The 22,553-nt window shown below is 43.2% G+C and overlaps 2 protein-coding genes across 6 annotated transcripts in view; one reads left to right on the top strand and one right to left on the bottom strand.

The window, feature by feature from the left end:
- Positions 1-660: 660 nt before the first annotated feature.
- IWS1 (interacts with SUPT6H, CTD assembly factor 1) lies at positions 661-16,565 on the bottom strand. 4 transcript variants are annotated; one of them, XM_052687392.1, is made up of 15 exons: positions 16,042-16,157; positions 14,146-14,202; positions 14,003-14,057; positions 9,651-10,329; positions 8,875-9,067; positions 8,586-8,643; positions 8,143-8,243; positions 7,242-7,392; positions 6,127-6,209; positions 5,757-5,886; positions 4,836-4,953; positions 3,969-4,080; positions 3,706-3,762; positions 3,405-3,516; positions 661-1,063 (listed from the first exon to the last, which is right to left on the bottom strand). In XM_052687392.1, exons 4-15 carry the CDS (start codon positions 10,294-10,296, stop codon positions 932-934), a joined length of 1,893 nt encoding a protein of 630 aa, XP_052543352.1. In that variant the 5' UTR covers positions 10,297-10,329; positions 14,003-14,057; positions 14,146-14,202; positions 16,042-16,157; the 3' UTR covers positions 661-931. The 4 variants fall into 4 exon arrangements, with proteins under 4 accessions (XP_052543352.1, XP_052543353.1, XP_052543350.1 ...); XM_052687393.1 differs by having other exon boundaries at positions 14,175-14,202; XM_052687391.1 differs by lacking the exons at positions 14,003-14,057; positions 14,146-14,202 and adding exons at positions 2,665-2,823; positions 16,383-16,565 and having other exon boundaries at positions 942-1,063.
- Positions 16,566-21,762: 5,197 nt separating this feature from the next.
- The window catches only part of MYO7B (myosin VIIB), a 49,205-nt gene continuing 48,414 nt past the window's right edge, over positions 21,763-22,553 (top strand). For both annotated transcript variants that reach the window (XM_052687352.1, XM_052687351.1), the window contains exon 1: positions 21,763-21,933. The gene's annotated coding sequence lies outside the window, so the exon portion shown is untranslated. The remainder of the gene's footprint in view (positions 21,934-22,553) is intronic.

Below are 22,553 nucleotides of genomic sequence, written 5' to 3'. Positions count from 1 at the left end.
GATCACGTCCCCCTCCTGGCTAACAAAGGCAGATCTCAAGTGCAAGCATCATCTTCTTACACTCTTCTCTGTTATTGCCTCCAGCTGACCCTGAGCGCCTTCTGGGTCAGTGCACACTGAGATCCACCTGAAACAAGCCGAGCTCCACCCAAACAAGTGCACAGCACACAGTGCCCAGCCACTTCAGCAGCCTCAAGAAGCTTCACTCCAAAGTCTGGTTTACTGTAGAACGCTACTGTGTGCTTCACAGCAAAGCCCTCCAGCTGCAGCTGCCTGATCTCCAGCAGCAGGCACCAGTGGAGGCTGTGCTCGGGGCACAGCATGGATCCTGGCTCAGTAACAGCATCACCTCACTTACTGTGAGCAGTTCTGCTGGAAGCTGCTGGTCCTCTCCTGAGCTCTGCACCACACACTCATGACAAAAGAAGTCCTTCAAGAGGAAGATGGTCAGTATTTCTGTTGTGCAGATCTCCAAAGACAGGAAAACTGATTAATATTTAAAAAGCACTGAACACATAAGAAATGGAAAACAAGAAACAAATCGCAATCATCAGCTTCTCCACACACCAGGTGCTCATTTTTTCTTCACATCTCACGTACTCACTCTCTCCTCCACGCTCCACATACACATCATTCTGAGCAAATAACAGACAACCCCCAAAAAACAGAAGATGTTTTATTGTCTAAAGAGTTGCAATACAACAAATGTGTGATCTGTACAAAGGACACAGTAGAGCAAGTTTAAATACAATCAGGAGAAAGAAGTCCCCAAATTCACAGTCTTTGGACATTATCTTATACCAGAACCTGAACCAACAATTTAAAGATCAACTACAAAACCCAAATGAGTTGTTAAAAAAACATTAAGGTCTCCCAAGAGTCTATGGGTGCATTGTCTTACAGCAGAGATCACAGGGTATTCTGTGAAGGGTCACAATGGCATCTTATTGCCCTCAATGCTGATTTTCACCGCATGGGCCGATCTGCTTTTTTTCCTGATATCTGTGAATTTCCGCATCTGTTTGTCCAGTCGACTCACCCCTTTCTTAGAGCTCCCCTGGAACTTAAAAAACAAAACTAGGAATTACCACTGAAAAAAAAGCAGACGTCCCATAGGCTCAAGAAAAGCAACGCATGCAAGGTGAAGCCTGCGAGTGGGACCTGAGGGAGCCCCCGGTGTGGGGAGGGGCTTGCAGCTCTGCCCTCAGCTCCCCCACGTGGACACACAGCTCCCCCAGCCTCCCAGCCCACGGATGGCAGTGATCACACACACGTCACAGAGGAAAGCTCTCCCACTGCAGAGGTTAACAGACACACGAGATGTTGACACGCTGGCAGAACATACAGTTTGGAATAGCTTTTGTCTGGAGCGCAGTGACAGATATATTGCACAGTGCCATACACACAGGCCCCCTGGGGAAGGCTTTAGATGCAGCTACACTTGACTGAGTTGACGCATCAATTCCAAACTGTGATTTATTTTGCAATTAATTCATCAGTGCTTAAAAAGAGCGGGGAGATTATTGGGAAATAAAGGAGTGAGGTTGGAAGTGAAAGAAATGCCTAAGGAAAGCTGATCAGATCAGTTACTAGGAGTTGCTGCATTTCATCTCTGTGTTTTAACTGCAGCTGAAGAACAGACATCACAGCAGTTATTTCACAGGTGAGAAACGCCACTGAAGACAAAGGACATTCCAGTCCACAACCACCACAACCACCTCCTAGATGCAAGTTCCCCTTTAACTGGACAGCAGAAACAGTGATGGAAATTTCACACCTTTTACATTTGGGAAAAAGCAACATGTGGAACATGCTACTTAGCATCTGACCAAAGCAGCTGTTGGGAACTGAGCCTCTGGTTCCACTGCTACGGAATACTCATTTAAAATGAACTCTATTTATTCATAGAATTCAGTCAAGTTCTGTCTGGAAGTTCACTGCTTTTCAGGGGAGATATCTATATGCATGCTTTGGGTTTTAGGTTTGTTTTTCATCGTCATTTTACATGAATAAATATGAAGTTTAAACTCAGCATCTATCATTTGTGCTTGCCTCACATCACTGTTCCTTGGTAACACCTCTGCTCACAGAACCTGAACGCAGAGTTAGCACTGCCCACACAATTCTCATGTTGATGCACATCAGTGACTGATCTCCCTCCACTCCACGCTCGTGGCAGGGGAGTCTTGTCCTGTTTCTGACAACCACCCCCCGAATCTCATGCTGTCAATGACTGTGGGAAAGAGGTGTGACAAACATCTCGTTTTGTCTCAGTAAAACCACAGTCCTACACTGAGAGCTAAGAATTTCTGTGCATCTGTCCAGGCAAACCTGGAGAATTCAAGTAAGAATGAGTTTCAAGTGCCAGACTTGCTGGTATGCCAAGCACCAGAAGCCACAGGTGCAGAGCTTTGTGAGCACAGGGATTCTCACATAATACTCATCATTTGGGTACCATGGAAGTAACAGGCGCAGGAAGCACGGCAGGTGTCACGTGCTACAGACTTTTTCCTGTACAAATTACAGTTTAGGCCACAGTGCAGACATCAGAGAGTACAAGGAGAGTTTTCCAAGTTTAATTGGGGTGTACACACTCCTTTCCTGTGTGTGCAATCTGCCAACAGCTGAAGCACATGCACTGTTCACACCTCCCTTGAGGGATACCTCTCAAACTTGGGGAAGGCAGTGTCATGGCTACAGGGGCATCCTGTTGCCTTCAATGCTGAACTTGATGGCCCGATGCACTTTGCTGAGTCGTTTCTGTTCAGCAAACCGTCTCTTGTGCTTTTCCAAGCGACTAATACCTCTCTTAATAGTCCCGGGCTAGAAACAACATCTCAATTAATGCAAAGAAGGAAAGATAACAGCAGAAAGATTACAATAGTTATTACCTCTTCCATTTACATCGGTTCTACCACGTGCTCTGCCTTTAAATGAAAACCATACCAAGTAGATGGAAGAACCAAATTAAACAAGGCACAGGCCTCTACTGAAGCTGTTAATGGCTGCCGAAACCTTGATGTTTTCCCAAATCAAAATACTATCAGAAGATTATGAAACAAAAATGGGGGAGAGATAGAAAATATCAGTGGCATACTTATTGAACTGCTGCTTTATTTCAACACGTTCTGAAAATAAGAGGCCTGTAACCAAACTCTCGCAGTAGAGAGAAGCTCTAGAACAGATAAGGTGAAAATCTCTTTCTGGTAAGAGAAGCAACGATACCTGCAGAAAGAATTTGATGGGCTTATCTGAAAACAAAACTGTTGTCTACTCCTATTAGAAGAGGCACATAAAAAGAATCGCTATGTTGTTCAGTATCTACAGCTGGAAGGTGACAAGTCCCCAGCTCACTCACAGAGTCACTAGGAGAGGCCCCAGCAACACCCCACACCACAGCTTACCCTGGAGGACTCCATCTCCACGTTCCACTTTGGCCTGACCACGTAGTCCTTGTTGGAGGGCATTGGCACCCTCGCACGGGCACAGAAACCTGGGTCTCCAGGCCTAAGAGCTCTGAAGAAAGGAAAGTTCCTGTTAGGTAAAAGCAGCCTCCAACAGAGCTATGACTGATTCAGATACAGATAATTCTGAAACAGAGTATTATCACTGATTTCAAAGCCTCAAAATGAATGTGTACTGTTAGTTCTTTAGAAATACCTTTTTCTAGTTCAAATAAAAATCAGTAAGAATACTTCAACTCACTTTTCCTCTCCTGTTAACACTTTCTCCAGATCCCTGCGGGGAGTCTGACCGCCAGAACTGCAAGAAAAATCCATCTTTATTAAGTATTCATACACAGACAAACATAGTAACTTCAAAGGACAATCAAGTACAGTAAGAGAAAAAAAAACTGAGGTCAGAAATAACTGTTCTTCAATTTACCCCACTACCTGCACACAGTTTTTCTTTATGGGAAGTCCTAGAAAGAGAAATAACGCATTCACATTTCTGCCTGCTATTCCTACCTGCTCAACCTCCTCCGCTGAGGCATCTGTTCCAGATCTCTCTGTTCTCTCTCTTCTCTTGTCATGCCTTTGTAGTTTGAGGTAAGCCCAAAGATGGGACGAGACCATTCATCTAGTAAATAAATAGATGAGTTAAACTTACTTATTATCAGTGTTTATTATCTACACACCATTCCTTTCGAGGTTCATATATACTTTTCTCCAGCTGAGTAGCTGATCTATGAACTCTTTGTATTTCAGAGAAATCCCAGAGTTGCACACAGAAAGAAAGAGGTTTCACTCATGAAGTCTGTTTCTGCTCACTGTTCAGTGCATTGTTTGTTTGGGTTTTTTTTTGGACGCTCTCAGCTCTAGGAACACTCAGTGTCAGAACCTCCTGCATGGCACAGTGAGTGTTACTTTAGAAATAAGAAAAATACATGCAGAAGAGCAGAAAAAAGGTTTTAGATCAGCTTGTAGTCATTCAAGATAGAACACACCACACGACATTACAGCTGTTTAAGTAGTGGATTTTTAGACAGCCATCGAAGATCTCACTGAACTTCAGAGAAAGGGCTGTTTTCTGACAGCACCTTCCATCCTCAGTAACTTGTAGGAGACGCAGCCAACTTGCCAAGGAAGAATTTAGGCAAAATAAAAAGCTATCCTCTAATTTTAAAGCAAAACAGACAGAAACAGGGAAAAGTGCATGCAGATGGGAACCTAACAGCATTCATTTAGAGCCCTGCAAACAAAGCCATGAGACCAAGGAGAAATCTCACACTGCAGTGACTTCTACTATAGACTGCAACAACATGCAAAAGAAAGACTGATAGAAATTAAATTATCAGAGAGACCTCACTGAAGCAAGATAAAAGGTTTACATACTGATCAGCTTCCCTGCCATATCCTTGTTAGGTCTTGACTCTTTGGGGTGCTTGTAAAGGTACATCACAGCTCGTCCAATTCCACTGTGCTTCAGGGTCTCCTGACTCACGCTTGGCAGCTACAAGAGAAAGGAGAAGTCAGAAAAAGGCAACAATGTCTGAACATTAATGGTGCCACTGAGTTTCATAGAAAACAAAATTCTGTTAAGTGTTTATTCCAAATGCTCTTGTGCTTATATTACCCAAAATACCACTGTCTTCCTAAACAAGCATTTTGTAAGGATTCAAGTTCACGTAGCAAATGCATTCCAGTACAACTTAACTGGGTCAGAACTTGTGCAGTTCCTTGCACAAGGACAAATATTTCTGAACACTCACAGCCAAGTAGTGATGCTGCAAGGCAAATCTAGCTTCTGCCTCTCTCTCAAGGCTATGCCATACTCTGCTCATGAATGCAGCAAAGCCAACCTAAAGTGAACCATCACAACACATGAACCACTGCAATGAGGGAAGATAAGTGACTAAGGTCCAGATTCCAGAATCTAGAAATGCCAGAGCATGGGAACTCCCTGGTAGAGAGCAGGGAATTCGACACGTGCTGTTTGTGAGAGGCTCTCTGAAATATCTCCTGGCCTGCTACTTAACACAGCTTTCTGCTTTATTGCTATCACAAGCAAAATCTTCCTAACAATTCAGTGTCTGCAATTCCCTACCCGCATTTTGTTCAGCTAGACAGCATACCTACAACATAAGGAACACTTAAAACGATGCACATTTAAACCAAACATGTAATTTGTGGTTGCTTTCTCCTGCACTTCAGCACAGGGCCCACCAGCAGTGTCACAGCAGTCAGCACTACGCCTTTCCCCAAAGCACAACTGAAAGCTCACGGATGAAATACAGTTAGAAGGCAGTTTAAAACCTCTTGCAGGATCTTCAGAAGCTCCTCTCGTATCTTCAGTGCTGGCAGACTTCGGTCTGGGAGAGGAGAAAGCCACTCCTTGATGGCAGACATTACACCACTATCGATGAACGTTTCTTTGAGGTCCTGCCTAGGAAGTTTAAAGAACAAAGAATCCACAGTCATGCAACACATCTGGATCTGAAGACATAAAGCTCCTCCAAGTGCAATAGTATATTTAATAGGTAAAACTAGGTGTAATTTTAGTTCTGAGGGCACCTATCTCCAGCAATTACCCAAAACGTTTCCCTGCATGCTCATTAAACTGGAATGTCACCCTATGAAATCCACTTGCTCCCCAAGACAATAAGCAGCTCCAAGACAGACTCACTTTTTAAGATGCATAACTACAGTTGGCAGCAAAGTCAATTTCTTCAGTGCGGGTTTCTTTTGTGTGTTCAGCTGCCGATCCTCCTGTAGAGAGTTGAGGAATTACAAGATGATAAAAGAAGGAATCAGCAATTCTCATCCATTACAGCATTTACAGGAAAAGGGTGAGTGGATAACTGGAGAAGTGCAGACCTTTGGCACCTTTGGCAGAATGACACTGACTTTATGTGCCATGTGACCCTGTGACTCACTTCATGTGTGACCCCGTGCCACTCCTTCCTACAGCTCCGAAACACATCTTATATGATGATTTCTCAAATAAATAAGCAAACAAAATCCCCTCCTTAATCAACATTTCCTTAAAGTATCACATTAGGAGATTCCCCAAGAATTACATGCTTTTCTACTTCATGATTCAGGTCTATTGCAATAAAACTGGAGCTCTGCAGGGTCCTCCATGTGAGGTATGTGCAGCTTACCTAGAAACTCTGACAGTAAACTCACATCTGAACAATAAAAACCAACTAACCAAACTGTAAGAAGTGAAAACACATGCATTCAATGAATACAACTGTACAATGCAGAGGTTTCGGATAAAGCATGGTGTAACTAACATAAAAGTACACAGTTGTGCATCACGTGCTAGAACAGTGTCAGATGCACTTAGTTAGGTGTCTGTGCTCCAATTTCCCCTAATTCTATGTTTCTACCAATTTAACACATTACTGTCATTCAAGCACTTTTAGAAAAGGTTTCTTCTGCAGAACAAATAATTAAGTTCTACATGCTAGTAACTGTATAATGAAATATAGTTCCTTTCTCAGTATCTGATGTACATACATTTTATAAAACACGTCTTCATCTCTTTTTATAGGGCAACTGATCTCCAATTATGAAAGTGTTAACACATTTACTAACCATAATCTTTAAAACAATTTACCTAAGTTCCGACAGAAAGAAAATATTGAATTCAGACCAGCAAAATTCTCATCAACTGTTCAGATACGCACAGCACACAGATTATGTTATACTTCTGAGTACCAGACAAACACACCTCTTTCACTGAACGCAAAACAGAAATTAATTTTAAGCGTCCCTGGAACACAGAAAACTCACCTCTGCAGCTTCATTCATCTTCACAATCATAGCACTGACCACATCATCTGCATCACTAATGAACGTCCCACCATCACGGTTTCGTCGACGCTTGCCACTCATACTCTTCTTTCGTTGCAGCATCATGTCAAAATCTGACATGAAGTCCATACTGAAATGCAAGGAGAGTCTGCTCATAGAAGAGAGTTTAACTCCCTGTCCTTGTTGAAAATAATTTTATATTTCTGTAGCATCACCCTTCTGAAGGTGCTCCAGAACTCTACTAGAATTCTGTCTCAATGTCCCTGGAAGATATTAGATGTCTTCAGTACACTAACAGGGAAATGAGGAAACACTGAAAGAGCTTCAGTGGTTCTGAGGTGTGCTTAGAAGTCTGTAAGACTTTACTGAAGCAGCTACAGACATCAGGGTACAAGTGCTAAAGCTGTCACTGAAGCTGTCCAAGATTTAGCTTTCCTGTACCTGCAACGCATTCCTCTGACACTACTAGAGGAGACAAGGACAGAAAAGAGAAGGTGAGGTCAAATCACACCTTATCCCCAGTGAGGAAAGAAACAGAACTGTGACTCCAATGCTACTACAAGCAGCCTTGCACTGAACTGCTACAAGTACAGGAGGATGTTTGCCTCAGCAGCTATTGTAAGTTTTGATGGGAACTCCAAAATGCTCCACCTGTGCTGCTGCTCTAGTTATCTGCTATGGATTGCCAAGTGACCAAACTGAAGAGACAGAGCAGAAACAGGCAGAGAGAACTCTATGTCACAGTCAGTGAGAATGTGTGCTTTATGTTGAGACACTGCCCTTCCCTTGCCTCTGCTGCATGAAGTCAAGCTGGTTTATGGAGAGGCTCTTCTGCAAAAATCTTGTGTTTATTAACAAAGTATGTAACACATCAACTTACTGCTTCCCTCTTTTAACGTTATCATCAGAGTCAGACTCATCTGCTGTCTCCTTCATCTCTGCATCACCCTTTTCTTCTTCCAAGTCTTCCTGGTTAAAGCCCTGACAATAAAGACAGTGCAAGTCAGTACAGGAATTAAGACTTAGCATCAACTCAGGTGCCTGACTTTTACATTCTCAAGGCTTCCTCTAAACCCTCTTCAGACTTATCTGGAAGAGAAACAAAAGATTCAGATTTTCACCTACAGCTTTCACACCAGTGACTCTCAATAGCAGAGTGGTGAAAATTATTCAACTCAGCCTGCCTCAGAAAGTCCAGGAGATAAAAAGACTTCCCTCCTGAGACAGAGTATCCTCCAACAGGAATGCACAGGCATTCTGGGAAGAGCTTCCCACGAAGATTATACCGTCAACTAAATACCAAACCTCCACAGTAACACTTACTGTAAATTCCTCTTCTTCTTCATCACCAGACTCTCCAAATATATCTGCGATCAGGTTCCTGGGAAGATAACAGAAACTTTGATCTGTTTACACAGCAGCAGAGAGAACACATTTTCCGTGTCATTTCTAATGTGACTGGGTGCAGATCCACCCCTTTCATTTTGCCACACTGACCCCCCTGGCAATACCCATAAAGGTAGATTCTGGCTGGTACTTTTCCATCTTCCTACTCACCATCAGTGTCACTCCCTGCAACCCTGAAGGAATTCATATTCCCAGAAGCACTTACTCTTGTTCATTTCCAGATTCACTGTCACTGCCAAACAGATCTTTCTCTTCCTTTTTCTTCCCAGTATCCTCTTTTCTTTCTTCCTCTTCTTCACTATCTGATACCATATTTTTCTTCCTTTTGTCAGATTTCTCTGAAGCAGCATCACTATCTGATTCTTCAACATCAGAAAGGATTCGTACTTTTTTTGCAGCTGCCAATGGAAAGAAGCATTACTGCCTGCCCTGGTAAGCAAAGTGACAACGGTGTGCTCCCACAGCTGTTCTCTCTCAAATTCAATGTGAACAGCAGGGAAGCCAATTAGCGTTCATTCCTACACTGAAACAACTGCTCTTTTGGAGAAGAAAACACTTTCATTCTGAAATTTGTTTTATCCAGCCAGTAACTGAATAAAACTCCATAAAGCACATCTTTCCATATGAACTTTCACTTTCAAAACTCTCACTCCTAGTATATTTAAGACAAAACAGAGGGAAAAATATGACCAGAGAAATAACAGCAAATCAAGGAATAACTGTAACAGAAACAATCAACGTGACAACAGATTCCAGTATAAACCAAGATCATAGAAGCAGAATATTCTTCTGTTAAACTTACTTATCACTCCAAAGCACTGGATATTCACACAGAAATGCACGTAAAACAACCCCCTCCCCAAAAGCAGTAAAGCAGTGCTCTAAGAACAAACCTACTTTGCAGTTTCACATTTATCTTAGATATTAATTACATCACTACTGCTGGTCAGATCACATTATTTTCACATTCAAGTTTCTTACGTGCTTTCTCATTCTCATCCTCACTGTCAGAGAGGATGGCTGTTTTCCTCTTCACCGTCTTCTCCTCCTCTTTCTCATCATCATCATCACTGTCCGATATTTTTCGTCTCTGAGGACCTTCTTCTTCACTGTCAGAACCCTGAAATCCCTCCCTCGCTTGTTCGTTATCTGAACGGTGAGAATCGTTCTGCGCCTCCTCCTTCCTGTCCTCCCCATCGCTATCATCAGACTCTATTTCTGGTTTGTGCCTGGCAATGCCCTCGCTCTCCGAGTCGCTGCCCAGCTGTTTGTGGAGCTCCTCGCTCTCCGAGTCGCTGGCCGGCTGCTTCTGGAGCTCCTCATTCTCTGAGTCGCTGGCCGGCTGCTTCTGCGACTCCTCATTTTCAAAGTCACTACTGTGATTCCTGGGAGGTTCTCCATTTTCAGAGTCACTCGCTTGATGATTTAAGGCATCTTCGTTTTCAGAGTCACTTAAGTGTTGGTTTGGACGGTCCTCGGTATCGGAGTCGCTGTCTTTCCCTCCCTGAGCTGCTTCGTTGTCTGAATCGCTGGCATTGTGATTTGGAGGCTCCTCGTTATCTGAGTCACTGTCTTTTTGCCTCGGTGCATCTTCATTCTCAGAGTCTGTCATATGAGGCTCTCCCATTTGCCCATCATCTTCTCCATCGCTGTGTTCGTTCTGGAAAAAACAAACAAGATCTCAGACAAGAAAGCAAAAAACCAAGGAACAAAAAGCATTCCTTGCTTGTCCTTCCTCCCCTTTGATTGCCCAACCTACTACAGACTCAAATACTTTCTCTATAGAAAGAATTGCTAGACAAATTTTATCAAAAAACTATCAAATACCACAGATCAAGGAAAATCTTCAGAGATCAATGGAACTGTGTCCGTCCTGCTGCTCAAATCTATTTTGGAAAGAGTAATAGAAAAAGAGCCTCCAAATTAAGACGTCCAAGAAAGGTCCATCTCCCTCAAGGGAGAGTACTTTAAGGCTTCCATTTAGAGAGTCCAGACTTCCAAGTGGATTAGCCCAACTCCCCTCAAAATAATCGACCTCCCATACTGGTCATTTTCTTAAGATGCCAAATCAACTCTTTTGTATGAAATACATTTTACTGAAACTGCAGACGCACTGTTTTCTGAATGAAGCTCAAGAGAGCTTGTGCTCTTTCAACATTTAAAAACACACCAAGATCAGAAGCCCATTAAAAAATACATAAAGCTTTAGTCAGACCAGCTAGGGTATTATTGACAAGCTCTGTGTCTTGATAAATAACGATGTAAGCACAGCCCCAACACTTCTGCCTCTTAAGCTCACAGCCCCCATGCCTACTCAGTATCTATTTGTAAATAGACCGACCTTAAACCCGTAGTAGAACACAATCTTTTATGTCTTCTACCCAGCAACAACAGCCATTTTGGGAAAATCTATCACAAGACACCTGCCTCCATCAGTGCAGACAACAGAATGTTGTTTCAGCTTCACAAGATCCAAGTTCTGCATTTGCCCAAGAAAACAGCCTCTGTTGAACTCCCGCTTCTTGATTCAGCTTGACTACATGGTCACTGCCACCACAGCCACTTTCAGCCAGAAAGGACGCCGGAAAGGAACCGCTTTACTACGTGCTTCTCTGCTTCACAGAGAGACTTTCTAGGGCGACTCTGCCTTCTCGGCTGCAGACTCCTTCCATTAGCATCCGTATTCCAAGAAGCACTCCGTTTGTGGAGATAATTGCACATCTCTGTCCTAAAGCCTCCACATCTTGTTACCGATGTCCTTTCATTGGGAGAACACATTTTCTATTTTTCTTTTCCCACATTCTTCCCCCACACTCAGAGCCATACACAATAACGCAGGTCCATCCACCCTACAGTTACAACAGTTATTATCTTCATAACATATGGATAAGAAGGAATTTTAAATAAAGCAAAACTTTGATCACTTTTAGGAATTACTCCTGGCAGATTTATACAAACTGTTCAGTACAATAACTCTTAAAATGCTGGATCTTATACATTTATTCCCTTGGCTAGCACTTGATACAACTGTAAATTCAACATGACTGAAATATAAGTAAAAGAAAGTTACCATACAATGGGGAAAAAAAAAGTCAGACCACATAAATTTACAACCAGCACTTCGAATACAACTACACTATTTCCACCTTCCTCAATACTACAACACGAGCGCTTTCCTCCCTGGCAGCCTTCTCAATCACACTGCTGGTACTGTTCTGCAGTTCTCATCCCTCCTCACTGACAGGAATGGTGTTTCAGTTAAAAAAACTAAGTCAGGAGTTTTAAATAAAAAGATTAAATATCTACTGATTTGAGGGCACACAACAGAGGAAGATGCACCCAAATCGCTGTTTGTTACAGGATTTTATTTTCTGTTCTTCAAAATATTAATTTGATTGCCCTCTCCTGCCAAGCTTGAAACTAAGAACATGAATATGATGTATTTTCTCTCACTGTATTGTTTAAGATAAAAGAAAGCTTTAGCCTCTTGAAACAGCATTACAGATCGGATCACTGAGAGGCACTGAAATGCAGCTGTACGTTTAAGTTGATGTGCTTTGCCTGTTTTCTCCTGATTTCAGATGTCTGATATTGAACAGGTACTAACAATTATGACAACTATAATTAAGCATGTTGTTAAACATCACTACAGAACACAAGAGAAACAGGACTGTTTAAGCTATCAGGCTTGTCACCTTCAGTGCTGTAAGACTAAGAAGTCTTTAGTAAACATTAAACAGAACTGAAAAAGCAACTTGAAACCACAGTGACTCTTTATCACTCGGTATTTCTAAGAGCAAAAGCGTGGCTGCAGGCTATACAGCCACCTATTCAGAACATATGACTAAGCTACAAAGCACTTCCTACACAAAACACTTGACTCCAATTACACAGCAGTGTTACTACAGCACTTCACAACACACTGAATCTCTCATCTGTTACCACAACCAGGCGGTCACACTTGAGAAGGAAGGTGCTTGGGGAAGGAGAGCATCCATGCACCCTAATTAGCTCCCACTGTGAGTACACAGTGCTCTGCACCACAAACCTCAGTGATAATTACAGCTTCTGAACTCCACTGTGATATTGTCACCTACAGCAGAACGGATTAAGAGACAGCTTGGGAAGCAGCAGGTAATACATGCAACCCTACAGAGGTTGGGCACGGGCACCCCCTGCTCTGATCCTGAATCAGGAAAACAACCAAAGCCAATCGAAAGAGCAGCGTTATGTCAGCCCAGGGAAGCCCTGCAGGGATGTGACAGGTACTGCCTCATCTCAGCACTGCCTCACAGCGGACTGAGCATCTTCTAAAGCACAGCTGAGAGAGCTGACTCGCTCAGAAGCGAGGCACAACGAGCAGGCCCTGTCCGCAGCCATCGGCGCGAGGTCAGCCAAACACAATTCATACATCCTTGAATGCTTGGGAATGTACTCCATGCAAAAAGCAAGAGCAACTTCACAACGAGATGATAAACATCGTAGGAGAGTGCTGGTCTCTCCTCTACCTCCCTGACACACCTCCCCCACCTTCCTTAAAAAACAATTCATCACTAAAAAGGTATGTTCCAATAAATCCATGATGTCATTTAGAGTCTTCTGTGTTTATTTTTTTTATTTGTCCAATTACTGGGCTAAAAGAATAGAAATCCTCAGAAACGAGTAGGTCTCAGGTAAGTGCTACCACATTTTTCTCTAATTCCTTTGCTTTCTTTTCTTCCTCCTCTTTATCTATAAACTTTTAAATTGAGATGTCCTTAATATTTTTTAACTGACAATTCCGTAATGTGAGGCTTTAGTACAGTATAAAATACAGAATACACCAAAATCAAATTTACAGTGTTATCCTTCTACATGAAAATTTCATCGTGAAAGTAGGTTTTTGGATCAACATGCAGCCACTTTTATGACTTACTACTTTGATAATTCCTTAAGATGAACAAAAGTGACCCATCCCCTACAATCTCATGAATGGCAGTTGATAAAACTAAGGCACACATAACCATCGTAGGCAGTTCAGGAAGCTTGCTTTCAGTGAAAGATACTTGTGTGTTTGTTAAGAGTCACAGTCAAACCAAAACTTCAATCATGAAGACAGCAGCAACTTGCTTAGAGCATACGATCTAAATCACTGAAGATTTCCATGTGAACCTGACCCGTACAAACACTGTAAACGTGATTTAATATTCATTACTGTACTAAAACTGCGTGCCATCTGACTCCATTTGACCGAAACAGAATCGGTAAGGACATCAAAGAGAGCATTTATAGATAAAGTGGGGCTGGGGGAAGGAAAGCCAGAAAAGAATTGTGGAAAAGAAAAACCCACATACCTGAGACCTACTTAAGTAATTCCTCAGGATCCCCCTTTTCTTTAAAGTTAAGAACCTGTAAAAAAAGTTGGAAATTTTAAAACTTCAGTTCTTTGTATCTGAGCTCTGAATTTGAGATGAAATAGGAATTAAATCGACTTAACTGATTGGGCTGTCTCAAAGGTATTATTACCTTTGAATGTCATTCCTCCCACAAACTCCTAAAGATGAAAAAAATAACGAGAGAAAATTTAGGATAAATAGAACAATAGATTACTGAAAGCTACTCTCCTTTCAGAGACAGCAGCTCCACACTGTCAGCCAAGCTGCATTTGGAGTTTGACATAGGAAAGCATTAAATGACTAAAAGAAAACACCTAAATCATTTTTTTATGATTTCAGACAAATCAAGCCAAGCATTAAGGCCTGGGGGTTCACATTTACTCCCAGATAAAAAGGGTTTTTCTAATGCTACTGGGGATTTTTCATTTGTTTGTTTTTAAGTGGACTTTTTAATTTGCCTACAGAGGAAGATTCACAGCTATCACAGAACAAAGCCCTTACAATGCTGGAGGAACATGCAGAGAACCAAGCAGCAACAACAGGTCACACTGAAGATGTAAACAGTCAAAGCTTTGTTTCTTTAGGGTAGATTTTCAATTACTTGATAACAGGAAACAAAATTAAAACTCAACAGGAGCACAGAAGAACAACTGATCCAGTTTTCAAATACTGAACATAAAGCTTAGTATAACTGTAGCAGCATCACGGCTCTCCATGCTCTTGCTATGATTCCTCCCCATTAAAACAGAAGTACAAAATCCCTATCAAAGACAATTGTTTCTGTCACGCATAAAATTATGTTTCTTTCCCACACGGAAATCCCAACTGTCTCAATGGCAGATGCTGACTGACAGCAAATCCCCTGCAGTCCAGTATCTTTCACTGCAAATATCAGCATCTCTAGAAACAAATCCAAATGTGCTTTGCACTCAAATTCAAAAAAGTGAGCGCTTTCCTTTTGCACTCACACCAAACCTTCACATCCTAACTCTGATGAAAGCACAAATTCAGTAAATGAGGATTGCAAGTTACCCCACAGCAGAGTTGAGCTTCTGAAACACCAATCTGTTAAAAAACACCATACCATGCATTTTAAGCAATTTTTTAAAATGGATACCAAGCCCAAGGGATGTCAAAGTCAGTTCTGATCTTCATGCAACACGCAACACAATTTGCAAAGCAGAGTAAAATGGCTCTGATTTTAATTTTGAAGAGCTCTCCATAGCAGAACTCTGATGGCAGAAGTTGGGATTTTCCAGTCCAAAATCCTCCCATCAAGGCCAAGGAAAACCTGATGTCATTCCATCATCTCAAGACACCAGAAATTCTTCAAGATTAACCCCAGAATCATCCCAGACACAGGAGATACTTTTTTATCAGAATTTTTTTTAAACCCCAGGAGTCAAACCATGAGTAATAGCACCTCTCCTCCAAACACAGCCCTGTATCACAACACCAGCACCTTTTCTCAAGGGGCCAAGTTTTCAAAGCACAAAGCTGTTCAGAAGAAGACCCATCTTTCCACACAGGGAGAGTTATTCCTTTGTGAATGACAAAGTGAAAAGCGTACCACAGAACAGACTCCAGAGGCAAGGCTCACATCCAAAAGCAAAGATGGAAGATGAGAAAGCATTTATTCTTTGGTAAGGAAATCTATACCTCCATGACGCACGGTTTTACATTACTATGTCAAATTTAAAGCAAAATTCCAAACCCTTCAACCCACTGCACAGAATTTAAAATCCAGTAAGTTTATCTTCTTGCAACTCAGTGCACATTACACTTTTTCTAGTGCAAACAGTGACTACTGTTACAACAACTGAAGACCCAACAGCCAAGAGTTGAGACAAGACATTCGTTTCTGCAAGTAAAGTTTTGCCACACAGAGCCCTCCAGACCAAATGAATAAACACTGAAGACTCAATTAAGGTTGCGATACATCTTTAAATCGAAAGTCAGTTAACAACAGAGCCATCTACACGAAGCACTAACAGTACCTCTGAACGGTGCCCTACACTTCCATTCTCAGATCCAGAATGCTGCTCGTTTCCTTCATCTTCAACGTCAGATCCCGAATCTCTTTCATCTTGCACCGGAGTAGCTCCACCATCATCTGCTCACGGGAAAAACAAGGGAAAACCCGGTGACATTTCCCAACGCGTACCGGGAACTGAAGGCTCCGGGGTGCCCAGCAGCCGGGCCGGGACACAGCCGTGAGGTCATGTAGGGACACAGCCCGCACAGACTGCTTGGGGCACAGGGAGACACAACCCCCTCGTCCGTCCGTCCCTCCCTCCCTCCCTCCCTCCGGGCCCTAGCGTCCGTCCCGCGCCGCTACCTGACTGGCCCCCGCTGTAGTACTCGCTCTCCATGGCAGGCCGCCGGCCCCGCGAGACCCGGGGGCTGGCGGCGGGGCGAAGCCCTCAGCGCGGCGCTCAGCGCTGAGACCCGCCGCCTACGACCGCCGCCGCCGCCCGGCTGCACAGGCCCAAAATGGCGCCTCCCCTCAGAACAGCCACCGGTCGCCCACGCGCACGCGCGAGTAGCACCCGCCCCTTTCTCCTCGCGCTCCGACCCCGTAGCTCTCGCGATAGTTCGGGAGTCCCGCCAGGGAGCGCTGCAGACTGGGCGCGGGCGGGAGCGGGCGCTGAGAGAGCGGCGGGGGATTCGGATGTGCCGTTGGAGCCGGTGGGAACTGAACACCGATTTCTATGGTGGCGAACTGGCAATGGATGATTATTCGCTGCTTTATGCAGCCTGGGGATCCCCCTGCCAGTGGGCAGAGCAGATCGCGCCCCAAGCAATCCCTTGGCTACAGGACAGGAAAAGGAACTTCTTGTTGGTGTGTTCTTCTGGGACCTGTTGTAATTCAGTGACTCAAGTTGCGAGGAAACTGAAGAAGCCTGTGAGGAAAATAATAATAATAATAATAATAATAGTAATAAACTGAGCCCTTGCATCAATGAGAACTGTAAAGAAATGTGAAATGATTATTTTAATAATGGTGATTCCATGTATGAGCAGTGTGAGAGCTTCCAAGAGCCTGAAAATAGGGATCCAAAATGTTAGATGACTGCCTACACACCCAGAATGGACTGGGAACCCCGGGTGTCCCTTCTGCCCATCACATACGTGCTGGGAGCCCCCCAGCTTCATCCGTTGCCTTCAGTAATAAAGAATGTACCACCTAGGAAATGGATGAATCTGTTTGCTCCCTGCAAATGAAGATAGCAAGAAGCAACGTGAATCTCTTTAAGATGGCAGGAGGAGGAAGCCCCCAAGGAAGCAGGCCAGCAGTAGGAACAAGAAGTGGTTGTCTCAGTGGAGTCAGGTCTGACTGCCCCATCTGAAGCTGTGGTTCAACACAGTTCATGCATGGGTGGTGCCTCCACATTTAGCCTTCAGCGTCAACTGGAAGTTCGCCTCGAATGCCTCTGAATTGCCTACTTCCAGAGTAAACGGGCAGATAGATCCATCAGGAATCGCTGGGTTCTGTTTTAGTGGCCTCTGTACTCAGAGCAGGTGCATAATTCAGTTATTTGGCATGCCAGAGTTTGAGGATTACAAGCTATGACTTCTGTCATCGATAAAGCGTTTTAAAATGGGCAGCCTAATAAATCCATGTGGTGCTCATCTTCTTTTCTCGTTCTGTGCCAAATATCTTCATTCTCTCAGAGTGTGACAAAGAGAAAACATCTGTGTAATTTGAGATATTTCTAATAACAGTGATTTTTATAATCTGACGTTCCTTTCTTGTTCAGGGACATTACAGTTCAATAAGCTGAGATCTCTGGTCTGACGTGTAAATGAGTCATCATTTCTTCTGTGCTAGAAGCACTTCAGAGTGGATGGCAGAGAAGTTAAGCCTGTCTTAACACATACACCCCAACAGCAAAGACAATACAACGCATGAAGTTCATTCTACCATGCTAAATACAGCTAAACTGTCAGACCTAAGGCACTGCTCAAAGAGGCAGAATCTTCTGTTTCACTTAGAAGGAGAAATTAGCAGCAGAGTCAAATATTTCTTTGATGCAATCCTATATTACCAAAAATGCAAAAATCCTTCTCCCTTTTTTTTTTCCCCCCTGAAAATCTGTGTACATGAAGCATAAAGAGAAGGTCTCTTCCTCACTGCTCTTTTCCAGATAGTCTCAAAGGTCTTTTAACTCTCCTCAGAATTGTGTTCTTGATTGTATTATGCCTTTTTTCCTTCTCTGATGTGACTCTTACTGCTTTTAGCTCTTTGTTCTGTGTGGTTTCACTGAGATCTTTTCTAGGAGGAGGCATATGTGCCTGTGTCTGATGGGAGGCTCCTACTGTTTCACTGATCTGACTTCCATAAAGAAATTAAATAGAAGGCGGTATGATGACTTTAATCCAACTCATAACAATACAATCAGTGAAGGTCTCTGCAGACAAAGCACAAAAGTAGGAAATAAAATGTAAAATAATAGAAAATAAGGAGGAGAAACATAAATAGAAATTAACAAAAAAAAAAAAGAGATTGAATGTGCACTGATGTGCTAGGAAATGGTACCAAAGTGCCTAGGAAACATGGAAGCACACCAGGTAAAGCAGGATCAGAGTACGAGGGTAATCAACCCTGAAAATTAGATATTTATGAATATGTTATGTTCTGCAATGATGTCAAGCCATTGTCCCAAATTCCACCTGCAAAGAGGCTGCAGTGATGAGAAAATAAATAATTTCTGCATTTGTTGAAAGTGAGCAGGCTTTCCTTCCTAAATGTGATGAATTTCCCATCTCTCAGAAAGGAAAGCTAACCACAAGCATGATGCTGTGACATCTCCACATGCACCGCTGTATCAAGCAACCTCCTTATCTCCATAACAGTGAATAACTCGACATCAGTTTTGACAGCAGGTCTGCAGCCAACGTGTGTGTGTGTGCTCTAGCATGCAAGCTTGCATGTGCTTGTCTTTGTCCTTGGTGAGCCAGAACTTGGCACTCACTGACCTGTAACGTATTCCTTTAATACCTTCTTGGCTGCATCCCAAAAGGAAGGATGGAGTGACACTCAGACCATAATGGGATTGCACAGTGCAGGAGAGTGACCTGTCTTCTAGCAAGCAGAGTAAGCAGCACACACTTGGCGAGCGTGGAGGTGTGTAATGACACAGATCCAAGTGCCTCACCAGTTTGCCTCAGTCCAGCATCATGAACTGCCTGGAATGAAATAAGCCTTTCCCCGAAGGACAGAATGCTCAAGACAATCAAGGGATGCACTTGAAAAATCCTCTTCTGGTATGTATTTCTTTAGTTTGCTTTGTTCTCCGCAGTGTGCCCTTCAGAGTTAACAGACATCAGTGACTTAAAGCTACAAATCTGCTTACAAGAAGGCGGTTACTATAGACAGGAGAGCTTCCAAATGAACTGTTTAACCTGGAAACTGTTATATCCAATCCCCCCACAAACGGCATAAAAAGAACTAGTTTAACTTAATATTATGCTTGGCATGTAGGACTGGGTGATGTGGGAATGATGAGGCTGCTTTGATTTGTCTGCAGGGGAAATGTGAGAGGAAGTACCATGTGCAAATTAAACCCTTTGATCTTGGCATCAATCTCTTAATTAGGAAGCTGTCAGGAAGATGCAGTTCTGTTAATACGTCTGTCTGGGTAGATCTATTGTTCTGCACAACAGCAGAATTAATTTCACTAGGGATTATCCGATTTTAATTAATGCATTTCTCACTGCATTATTTATGAGCATGCTACAAATTACTCCAGTGCCTCTGCTACACCTAGCTACAGCTACAAATGGACCTGTGCCTCGCAGGGTCCCTTACCAAACTGTCTTCAGCAGTAAACAGAGTTGCTCACCCCTGGCAAATTCCTGATCCCTGCTACCTCCTGATAACTGTGACTCAAACCTGAGCTCCAGCACTTCTGCTGGAGAAGCCTGCAGCAAGCTGTCTGCCCAGCTCTCACATGCTTTATGAAGAACCTAGGCTGCTTCTGCTTGCGAGATCAAGTTGCTGCTCCTTCAGCATTTGTTTGTGCCACTTGAGTACGTCTAGACTTAACTGTGGAAATCCATCTCCCTTCTAATCAGTATTCCAGTGATGACAACATGAGTTGTGCTTCCCGTCAGGCCTCCTTGAGTTCCTAGTGTTCCCATCTCATACATGTTTACACATTCTGCTAGTACAGGAATACTTTGGTTATCTCTGAAGTAGAGAGCACTGCCATTGTGCCTTGGTCACAAGCATTGAAAATGTTCTATTTTAGAACATGATTCTCTGCCCCAAAACAAGCTGCATTTGGAATTTCAGCAAGTATGCTTCATTTGTTGAAGAATCATATCTGGCATGTTTGTCTGTTTGTTTGTTTTCCTGCAGTCTAATTGCACAAGAAGCTTTTTTTTAGACATCTGTCTTGGCAGTCCAAAGGTACTTACTTTGATTTTCTGGTATTTGACCTACATCTAAAAATTCAGTGCTTCTTGAAGAGATTTTGTTGCTCACACAGAGCACGTGCACTTCTAAAATAAAAACCTGCTGAAGAACTGTCTTGAGACAAAATCCTTAAGAATGACTTGCACAGCTAAGGAAAGCTCTGCTTTGTAGCTTCCTGCCTCTCTCTGAAAGCCTCTGAGCCCTACAAGCCTACACTTTATTTGTGCTATAAAACTTAAATAATCTGAGGTTTATTTGCTGAAGTTTTATAGCAGAAATAGAGGAGGCTAACATTAAAATACTAATATGTAGCGTGGACATGCAACGTGTAACACAAATTACTCCCAGTTCTTTATCACTGTGCATGAATTCTGACCTCTGAATGCAGAACTACATGTGGAACTACAGCAGGAATCCCAAGGCATGGAGGCTTCTTCTTATCTTTCCTATTACACGTTGTAGCTAATTAAACCTAGGAAGTGAGAAAATAAGCACTAGGTATACCAGCCTATATTCACAATTGCTGCACATTCTAAATTTGATTTAAAAGTCATCTGCATTAGTGCATAGTGAGGCAAACCATTGCTGAGCACAGAGTTTGAGGGAAAGCTATACAATTAGTTTAAGGGATCTGTAAAAAAACTCATCCCCAGTGCTTGGGTTTGCAGTTCAAGGATCAGGGGCAGGGAGTTACTGACAGTATGTTTGGAGCAACTAGAAAGCAGGGAACTCAGAGCTGTCCTGTCCTCACTTGGAAAGAAAGAAGTGGAGTTGACTTACGGAAAGTTAACTTGCACTGTGCTGGAACACAGGGACAGAGTGTTTGGTGGGCAATCAACTAATGAGAACAAAACCAGCATGACTTAAACAGGCCAGAAATCACATTCCCTTTAGAAGGTTGTGTGACCACTGGTATTTCAATTAAGTTCCACGAGCTCTTTTCACCTTCAGTTGCAGGTACTGTGAAACACAATCCCCACAAGAAAGCAACTGATGTGCATTTTCTGACCTTGCAGAAGGACCTGTACAAAACTAAAGAGAGGGATGACAGATGAGAGCCCAATTTCCACTGAGCTAACAGCTATGCAGAGGGAAGTCAGTGGGGCTGGAGCAGCTAAGAACAGATGCTTAAGGGTTTCCTCTTGGGAGTGGTTTCCAGAAATCTGAAAGGATTCACGCGGAGAGGAGAGACTGAAGTTTAAGTTTCACCCAGGCAAGAATCAACTGTCCTGCTTACTGGAACACCTGACTTGGAAATGGCGATATGCTCAACTGGGGGCAAAGTCCTGCAATAAATAACCGTGCTTCACCTATTTCCTCCTTTGTGCGCAGACAAGTGGCATTCAGCAAGAGAAACTTTCCTGGCACCAATGCTAGTTTCACCTTCCTTTTCCTTCTTATTCCCGAGCTTATGAAAAACAGGGAACTAAGCTGCTGAAGCCATACAGTGAAGATTTCTTCAGGAGAGGTAATTTCCCCTGGGGTGCAGGTTGGTTTGCTGCTGTGTTGCTTTGGAAAGAAAAGCAGCAGAAGAGCCAGGTGTTGCGGGAAGGCTGCCACTCAGGCAGGAGGGGGGTGCTCAGTTATGACTGGGAATAAGCATTTTTGGCTCTGAATCTACGAACCCTGGGATTATAGAGGATCTCTACCCATACTCCTACTTGTGGGTCTGGAGGTAGATGTGTCCTGACCTGATCCAGCACAGCTGTTCTCCATGTTGGCTTGCACCACTCCCTCTCCATTCTGGGCAGATATTTCAACGTTGCCGCGGTATTCTCATTTCTGGCTCGGATTAGAAACACTCTAGTGATTGTGAGTCCCTGTGGCTGACCATGGCCCACCTGTTGGCTACATACAGTGCTCCTGTACCACTCTGCTTTGCTCATGTCACAGGTCACCACACCCTGAGGTCAGTGCACAGATCCAGTTGCCAAATCATGAGTGAAGACATGAGGATGTGGCTGTAAGAAAAATGATCAGGAAAGATGGAATTCATTTCTTGAAAGAGAAGACAGAAAAAAAGTGAAAGGTCTCTTCTATGAGGAAAGGTTGAGGGAAGTGGGCTTGTTTAGCTTGGAGAAGAGAAGG

This window comes from Tympanuchus pallidicinctus, unplaced genomic scaffold (genome assembly GCF_026119805.1).
Source record: "Tympanuchus pallidicinctus isolate F22 unplaced genomic scaffold, pur_lepc_1.0 scaffold22, whole genome shotgun sequence".
In the NCBI taxonomy this organism is placed as follows: Eukaryota; Metazoa; Chordata; class Aves; order Galliformes; family Phasianidae; genus Tympanuchus; species Tympanuchus pallidicinctus.
This window is presented reverse-complemented; position numbering and strand designations above follow the sequence as displayed.

Bases quoted from the DNA above. Each gene is read 5' to 3' on its own strand.
- IWS1 (XM_052687390.1), bottom strand. From the start codon at position 16,416: ATGGAGAGCGAGTACTACAGCGGGGGCCAGTCAG. The intron at 8,244-8,585 runs GTAAGTGTTACT...CTTTATTGTCAG, and splicing joins AAGAAGAAGAGGAATTTACA to GGCTTTAACCAGGAAGACTT. The intron at 5,887-6,126 runs GTGAGTCTGTCT...TAAACTTCCTAG, and splicing joins GTAGTTATGCATCTTAAAAA to GCAGGACCTCAAAGAAACGT.